Source organism: Octopus bimaculoides, chromosome 3 (genome assembly GCF_001194135.2).
Source record: "Octopus bimaculoides isolate UCB-OBI-ISO-001 chromosome 3, ASM119413v2, whole genome shotgun sequence".
In the NCBI taxonomy this organism is placed as follows: Eukaryota; Metazoa; Mollusca; class Cephalopoda; order Octopoda; family Octopodidae; genus Octopus; species Octopus bimaculoides.
In genome coordinates, this window is record NC_068983.1 from 85411713 (window position 1) to 85420829 (window position 9117).

At 35.5% G+C, this 9117-nt stretch overlaps 1 protein-coding gene and 1 long non-coding RNA gene across 8 annotated transcripts in view; one reads left to right on the top strand and one right to left on the bottom strand.

Moving 5' to 3' along the window:
* The window catches only part of LOC106881021 (F-box/LRR-repeat protein 20), a 413298-nt gene that overhangs the window by 138466 nt on the left and 265715 nt on the right, over positions 1-9117 (bottom strand). For all 6 annotated transcript variants that reach the window (XM_052966264.1, XM_052966263.1, XM_052966261.1 and 3 more), the window contains one exon: positions 6133-6216. In XM_052966264.1, coding sequence (XP_052822224.1) covers positions 6133-6216 — 84 coding nt within the window. The remainder of the gene's footprint in view (positions 1-6132; positions 6217-9117) is intronic.
* LOC128247310 (uncharacterized) overlaps positions 1-9117 on the top strand; it is a 65313-nt gene that overhangs the window by 25048 nt on the left and 31148 nt on the right. The window contains exon 3 of one of the 2 annotated variants that reach the window (XR_008263685.1): positions 5893-6122. The exons of the other annotated variant lie outside the window; for it this stretch is intronic. This is a non-coding gene — a long non-coding RNA (uncharacterized LOC128247310). Of the gene's footprint in view, positions 1-5892; positions 6123-9117 lie in introns of those variants that run through there. 2 annotated transcript variants of the gene reach the window in all.

The window sequence follows — 9117 nt, forward strand, 5'->3', positions numbered from 1 at the left end:
TTAAATAAAAAAAAAAAAAACTTTAATAAAATTGACATAATTATTTAGATATTTTATGATGGAATTAGGTTTACAGAAGGCTAAAACATTCCTCTAGCCACTAAATGTGATTTTTTCTGTTTAAAGCTTAATTTCAGGGACATCACTCAAACTTTTCCAGCCCTTCAAGAGACCAGGGTTAGAAAGAGGATCATAGTATAATCATTGTTTAGTTTGAATTTTGCAGATGAACAGTTGCAAGAGTCACAGTGTTAGGAAGGAGCTTCAAAAAGATGTAGATTTTTAAAGGTAGGATTATTATATAAATTGTTTGAAGATTAGAATCAGTGAAGAAAAGAACAATTCACAGTTGAATTGCAAGTTTAACTCAAACTTACCTTGTATGTTTACATCAAACAAAATATCAAAGCTAAATATAATACATTCATGCTTTAGCAAGCATTCAAACCAGATCCATTCTTCCCTCTCTACCTACAGATTTGCACCAAGCATCAACCATATTGATCTCATCTGTCTTGTTATGAGCACTGCCTCTCTACCTCTGGCTTACTTATTAAAGAAATAACAATATTAATATCTAAGATTTATTCAATCTAATAGATTGAATAAACTAGATTGTGTAAGGATGGAAAATAAATGTGAACTCCTTTAACGCAAATGAAAATATTTAATGGCTGACAGGATTTAGGTCCAGTGCAGATGTTACCCAACAGCTACATAAACAAGCTGAAGTGAGCATATTGAGATACACTACAAGACATTACCTAGTGGTCTAGTACTCTACAGCCATGTGAACTGAGGTGAGGTAGAGAAACAATACAAAACATTTCAAGCATTGGTACCAACAGTGAATATGTTTGCTCTCAAAATGAAATAAACACAACAGGAGTAAATTTGGCTGTCAGATAACCTAACAATTATAAAACTGCCATCAAGCATTGATTTCTTTAGATTCTTATATTTGCTCTAATTAGAAACAGTCCACTTCAATATCTTTCTTCCATCAAGCCAATCCTGTGTCACATTTACCTATTTCATTAAGTCACATGGCTGGTTAAAAATTAAAACTGTTCTTTTACCATTTAAAAAAAAAAAAAGTTTCTACAAACATTAACATTAAGAATTAAAAATTGTTTGTCTGATAGTCACAAAACCACAGTTAAAGTAGTGACAGATTAAATGCGTCCTAGTATGCTGCTGGTACTTTTTTTTTTTTTTTGCAATTTACAACAGTAATACAAATGCCAATATCAACCCTGGTGAGATTTAAACTCCGGAACATGAAATAAATATAAATATAAACATTGGAGCCATTCTGGTTCCTAAACCTTATAGGTTAAATTAGTCAAAGTAATTAGTACCTAACCAATTTATGGAACTCAGGGCAGGTCAGACCCTTTAGCATCTAAACTAATCATATCCAGCCCAGATATTTTACCAGTTTTATGTTAAACCTAGCCTGATCCAGCATCTCACACCTACCCTACAATACTGTTCTAAAAATAAACAATCACATCATCAAAATTACAAAGCTACAAAATAATGCATGGTCAATTCAAAACAATGTGAATAAATAAGTGTTACATTTGACGCAGTAATCTAAACGATAAAGGATTAAGCCAGAAATGTGGTTATAACAGTCAGGCCTTAATACCATTGACAGCATAAGGCATAGAGAGAAGTGGTTCCAAGCAGAAAGAAAACTGACTCTCAGTCTGGCTTCATCTTATTATAGAGCATTTTCAATGTTTAATGAGAATGATAAAGAAAGAAAAAAAAATAATAAAGAAAATTAATTTATTTTAAATTCTAGATATAGTATGTTTGATTTCTTCCAAAATCCAAGCAGTAAATGGTGTTTGCTTTGAGAATTCATTAGAAGAATCGCTGTATGGTTTACCTCAAACAGAATAATATAATTTAATTTTCCATGTGTACAAAATGAACATCTAATTTGGCAGAATCATTAGAGCATTAGACAAAATGCTTTGCAGTTAGCTTTGGCACTTTATACTCTGAGCTAAAATCCTGCCAACTCAGCCTTTCAACTTCACAGGGTCGATAACTTAAGTACCAGTCAAGTAGGGAGTTCATTTTCACTACTAACCCCACACACAAACTTGTGGCCTTGTTAGCAATAATTATAATTATTATTGAAGTGGTGAGCTGGCAGAATTGTTAGCATACTGGACAAAATGCTTCGTGGCATTTTGTCTGTCTTTAGGTTCTGAATTCAAATTCTGCCAAGGTCAACTTTGCTTTTCATCATTTCAGGGGTTAATAAAATAAGTACCAGTCAAACACTGGGGTTAATGTAATCAACTGTCTCCCTCCCTACAAATTTCAGGAATTGTGTCTATAGTAAAAAGGATTATTATTATTATTATTATTATTATTATTATTTAGCACGCCAGGCATAATGCTTGGCAGTATTTTGCCTGTCTTCATGCTCTGAGTCCAAGTTCTGTCTTTGTGCTCTGAGTCCAAGTTCCTTCAAGGTTGACTTTGCCTTTCATCCCTTCGGGATTAATAAAATGCGTACCAGTTGAGTGCTGGAGTTAATGAAATCAGCTATTCCCCACCTCAAAAATTTCAGGCTTTGTGCCTATAGTAGAAAGCATTTTTTTAAAAATTTTGTTAGACTTATTTACATGCAAAACCCTTACAACAACATACTCACACACATACAATCTTTGTTGTGTCCTGTACTGTCCATAATGTTATTCTTATTGCAAATCCTTGTGGTTAATAAAGAAATCATTATTATCATTATTATTAAGGTGGCAAGCTGGCAGAATTCTTAACACATTCAAATTCCACCAAGGTCAACTTATCCTTTCTGAGTTGATAAAATAAGTACCAGTTGAGTACCGGGGTCAATGTATTTGACTCATCCCCAAAACTGCTGGCCTTCTGCCAAATTCTGAAACTACTACTACTACTACTATTATTATTATTATTATTATTATTATTATTATTATTGTTATTATTATTATTATTATTATTATTATTATTATTAAGGCAGTGAGCTGGCAGACTTGTTAGCACGCTGGACTAAATGCTTAGCAGTATTTTGCCCATCACTACATTCTGAGTTCACATTCCGCCAAAGTCAACTTTGCCTTTTATCCTTTCAGGGTCAATAAATTAAGTACCAGTTGAGTACTGGGGTCAATGTAATTGATTACCCCCGTCCCACTGAGTTCAGACCTTGTGACTATAGTAGAAAGGATTATTTATCATCATCATCATCATTATTAATACAAATGGCTCCTTCACAATATTCACTTTTGATGAGGTTTGTATTGAATATGTATTTATTGATTAAAACACATATTTCTTTAATAAAAATAACATCATCCTCAATAGATCCCTATCCCAACCTCCATATTCTCCCAATATGAAGACTGTTATGTAGTCCATTCACTTTCTTGTATTTGTATAAACTTATTTTTTCACCTGTTACTACACATTCCAATATGGGGGAGAAATGTAGAAAGAAAAAATAAAGCCAGAGCAGCATGAAACTAAATTAATAGAAGCCAACCGTGTACTAGAGAGGAAATTGGACATGTATGACAGATTATGTATTTAGAATATATCCAGATAATCATCATCATTGTTTAATGTCTGTTTTCCATGCTAGCATGGGTTGGACAATTTGACTGAGGACTGGTGAACCAGATGGCTACACCAGGCTCCAATCTGATTTGGTAGAGTTTCTACAGCTGGATGCCCTTCCTAACGCCAACCACTCCGAGAGTGTAGTGGGTGCTTTTACGTGCCACCGGCACGAAGGTCAGTCAGGCGATACTGGCAACGGCCACGCTCGAAATGGTGTATTTTACGTGCCACCTGCACAGGAGCCAGTCCAGCGGTACTGGCAACGAATTCGCTTGAATGTCTTCTCATGTGTCACTGGCACAAGTGCCAGGAAGGCGACGCTGGTTACGATCACGCTCAAATGGTGCTATTTATGTGTCACCGGCACAGAAGCCAAACAGCTGCTCTGGCAACGATCATGCTCGAACGGTGCTGTTAGCACTCCACTGGTACAGGTGCCATCACGATTTCGCTTTCGCTTGCCCCAACAGGTCTTCGCAAGCCAAGTTTAGTGTTCAATGAAAGAGACGTTGGCATGGGTGCCAGTCATCAAATTAAGTTTGATTTCGATTTCACTTGCCTCAACAGGTCTTCGCAAGCAGAGTTTAGTATCCAATGATATTTTAGGAATTTAGAAAATTCACAAGAAATAACAAACAAATAAAAATAGACACACTAATTTGGCAACCCTTGAATTTAGGACATTATTTTTTACTTTGGTCATTCTTCATCTAAATCATTTTGTTCGACATTCTACAAAGAGTTTATAATTTTTTCTGGAGTCAAATCTGCAACCAACTTCTTTGTCATAGGCTTGAAATACTTTGTATTACTTTTCATTTTTTGTTTGTGGTTATACACACATCTCACTGGACTTTTTACCAATGTTGTGTGATTTTTAAGCAGCTTTTCTTCTCTCACAGGACTCATACTTTTTCTCTCACTTCTGCTGTTTTTTTTAGTTTTTAATTGTGTTTGGTAACTTTTGAATAATTTTTCTTCTTTTTACTTTTCTCTCATATGACACACATCATCTTTCTGTCTCTTGCTTATTTGAGTTCAAACTTCCCTTTCTTGTGTAAAAACACCTCACACTCATACCCCTCCACACACTTCTACCACACCCTCCACATTCCTCTTGCTTTTCCACTGCCTCACATCCGTATCCATTCCCAAGTCCTCGCATCCACACTTTCCTCAAGCACACTTAACAATTGCACACACTAACATCTCACACACCTAATAACCTACACCACCCAACTTCCACACACATAAACACATCCCCCAAAATAAAACACACACATCCGTCCCCCATATGCCCAGCTCCAAAACCAGGAACACTCCAATACTTGCGCATACACACTCGACGCCTCCCACCTTTTAACTGCTCTCCCACCTGACTCCTAACTGTTTATCCATTGTTTATTTTTATTTTTTCTCTTCCTCACTTTCATCATCATTATCGTTTAACGTCTGCTTTCCATGCTAGCATGGGTTGGTTGATTTGACTGAGGACTGGTGGACCAGGTGGCTACACCAGGCTCCAACCACTCTGAGAGTACAGTGGGTGCTTTTACGTGCCACCGGCACGAAGGCCAGTCAGGCGGTACTGGCAATGGCCACGCTCGAAATGGTGTATTTTACATGCCACCTGCACAGGAGCCATGATCTGGCAATGATCTCACTGGCAATGATCTCACTTGAATGTGTTTTCATGTGCCACCGACACAAGTGCCAAATGGTGCTATTTACGTGCCACCGGCACGGAAGCCACTTTCCTTATACTTATCTATTGGAGTAACATGAAATAAAGGGTCTTGCTCAAAAACACAACACACAACCTGGTCTGGGAATTGAACTCACTACCTAATGATTGTGAGCCTGATGCTCTAACCACTGAGCTATGCACCTCCACTGTTATTCAATATCCAAAAATATTAAATATTAAAACTGTGACAATGTAGAGAAACACTAAATCACTACATGACAAGACAAAAAATAACAGCAGGTTTGAATTCAAATGTAGAAATTAAGATAAAACCCACAATACACTATCTACACAAGCATTTCACTTCTATTGATATAAGGACAGCATTGAGTTATTATCCTGCAATGTTCTCTGTTTTTAAAAGAGGAAGAAAATGTTTAAATAAGACAAAAAGAGTTTACATTTTTCATGTATCATATCTGTCTTTATAAAGAATTAGTTAGTTCAAGAAGATATTTGAAAAATCTAAAAGTACATAACTAGATAGTCATAAGCTTGTCTTCCACTTGTCTTATATCCAGATTTCCATGCTAGGATGGAATTGATTTTAGAAATTCAGACGCCATACTCCAACTTGATGAACCTCCAACTGCTAATTACTAAACCATGAAGTACAGGTAAAATCAGTTGATTTGCACAGTGAATTTGAACCATTTACCATGTGCTTAGTAGTCTTGCACATCAAACTTGTGGCTGTCATGACAGCAAAAGTTTATAGTTTTTCCATTAAATAAGAAATGAGAAATAAAAGGCCTCCTTACCTTACAAGTTCCATTATACTTTTTAATTTTTTTTAATTCCTGTTTATCTTTTTTAGAGGAGCTTGAGTTTTGTGCACTACGATTCTGGAAGAGATAAAAATTGAAAACATTAATATTTTCAAAAGATATTCAAGGAAAATTATTAATTCCAAAGCATGCATGCACACACACACACACACACACACACAACTTCAAACTCAATAGTAACACAGGCAACTGAAAATAGATTAATTAATAATACATCACTGTTTAGAACATCTACCTAACTTTCATAGATCCACCAAACTGAGATATTGTCTTCTGCATCCTATCATCATTATCACTTTTGTTTGACCTCCATTTTCCAAGCTGACATGGGAAAAATGATTTGACAGGAGCCAATGCACCAGAGAACTGCAATAAGCTCCAGTCTGCATTGGCATGGTTTCTATGGCTGGAAGCCCTTCCTAATACCAACCACTTCACTAGTATTTCTGAGATCACCAAGTAATTTGCAAAACAAAAGACTCAACTGAGGAGAGTATGGTACTGAGGTGGCTTTATATCAGGTAATAAGAGGTAAAGTATGACAGAGTGACAGAAACAGCAAAGGAGATAAATGGCTACCCTAGTTGGAAAAGGAGAGAAAATAGTAGTGAAGATGTATCCCCCAACGCTACATGAAGGTGAATATAAGAGGATTCAGAAGATTGGACAGAGTGAATGGGTTATATAGGAATTGGAGTAGGTGGTGTTTTACTACAACCGTCTCACCATGATGCTGATCATTAATTGCAGGTGAGACATGATTCTAGCTGAATCATAAGAATCAAGTACCATGTAAAATGCATTCATGTCAGTGCTGCATAAATGCACTTGTGCCAGTGGCATGTAAAAACCATCCAGCATACTCTATAAAGTGGTTGGCATTAGGAAGGGCATCCAGTCATAGAAACCATGCCACAACAGACAATTGGAGTCTGGACAGCTCCTGTCAAACCATCCAACTTCATCAGCATGAAAAACAGATGTTAAACCATGATGATGAGTGGAGTCAACAGATGTTAGAGAAGAGAAGAGAGCATCATCTAGCTGGTTTAGTTCTATTTTTTTAGCATTTGAGGAAATGTAGATACAGTTGGTGCAAAATGAGGTTATGATAATCCACAGTTGGGGTTATCATGATCTCTGATCCAAATGCTTGCAACAGAAGCAACTCCAATGATGGCTGGGGTGTTACAGTATATAGCTTAACATGTCAGAAACCAACACCCACCCCTGCAGTGACCACCTATTCTATACTCATATTGTATCAGATAAATGGCAACCTAGAGTTAACGTGTACACACAGGCATACAAATATACATGTGCATTTTTATAGACCTGTACAGTTTTATAAAGTAGATATAGAAACACGCATACCTATGTTTGTGAGAGAAAGAGAGAGAGAGTACCAAAAATGTGAAACTTCACTCAACAACAGATATATATTGGTATCCCTGTTTGTTTTTTTTTGTCCAATAGGTTTGATTTTTCCATGTGCATTAATGTGTGCGTGTATGTGTGTGCGCGCACATGCACACACACACACACACACATACCCACCAAACTTTCATTAAAAAAAAGAGAATCTTCACAAAAAACACTAATAAACTACACACTGGTAAGCACCACCACATAAACTACCAAGTGTTTTTAGAATACTGCTGCATATGTTCTGTGATGAACTTTGGTTAATACTCAGACAACGATTTGTTGATATTGTCTACATTTTCGTTCATTCTTTTTTTTTTGTTCATTCTTTCTTTCTTTTTTCTTTTCCTTCCACTAATTTCTGTCACTTCATGTATTGGCAACACTAACATCAGTAATAAAAAAAAAGATAACAAAAGAAGAACAAGTGCTGTGACGAGACATCAAACAGGATAATGAAGAGACAATAGAGAAGAAGGAAAGGTGAACAAGTAATCAATGCCTGGAAAGTCATTAAATTAATCTATAAATAGATTCATTAGATATAAAAAAAAGTTGAAAAGTTGACAAAAATAAATATAGAAAGATAGTTGTTATTATTACTGCTGTTTTCTGGGAACCTTGATTACATCTGCATAACCAAACATAAGAGCAGAGAGGTGACTAAATTTAAAGCTAAGGAGGAGAAAACAACAGACAGCCTCAATGTATGTAGAAGCATGCTGCTTACATCAATATCTGAAGGGTACAGGTAATGGCTAGTTTTAGGTGGAAGTGAGATGCATCCAACATAAGCAAGCAAATGAGAGTACAAAAAAGTTTTCAATGAAAATGTTGAGGTAAAAATCAACTTTATCAAATCACAATTCACAACTATAAATAACCACAAGCCATTCAACATTATTTGCTGTGTCAACTAGCTTTCAAAAAGCAAATCGCTGTCATGAATTTTATGAATCTGTTGCTTCCCATATGAATGAACCATTCAGAATTTAACTTCATCAAACATGTTCAAGCACCTAAGAAAATACCACTCCTACTTGCGGCAATGATTTTACTTGGATTTTTATTTAACCTTTAAGCATTCAGATTACTGTCAAATGTGATGCTTATTTATTCACATTATTTTGAATGAATTATGTAATATCTCATAGCTTTGAGATTTTGAATATGTGATTTTGATCATGTCATTGTAGGGTAGTTGTAAGAGGCTACATCTAACAAGTTTGAACATAAAACAAGCAGAATATTTGGGCTAGATATGGCCAGTTTAAATGCAAAAAAGATAAGCATAAATACTAAAATCCTAAAGGAAATCAATAGCTAAATATGAAAGTTTTAATTATATTTCACTTCTATTGCACCAGAAAATAAGCTGGAGGAAAATTTTTCAGAAACAAATAAATTGAAACAGCTTTCCTGATTTTAAATGCTTTAATATCTTCTTCACTCTGTCCACTTCTCCTTCAGGAAATTTCTCTCTTTTTCTATCTCTCATGCTATATATATATATATATATATATATATATATAT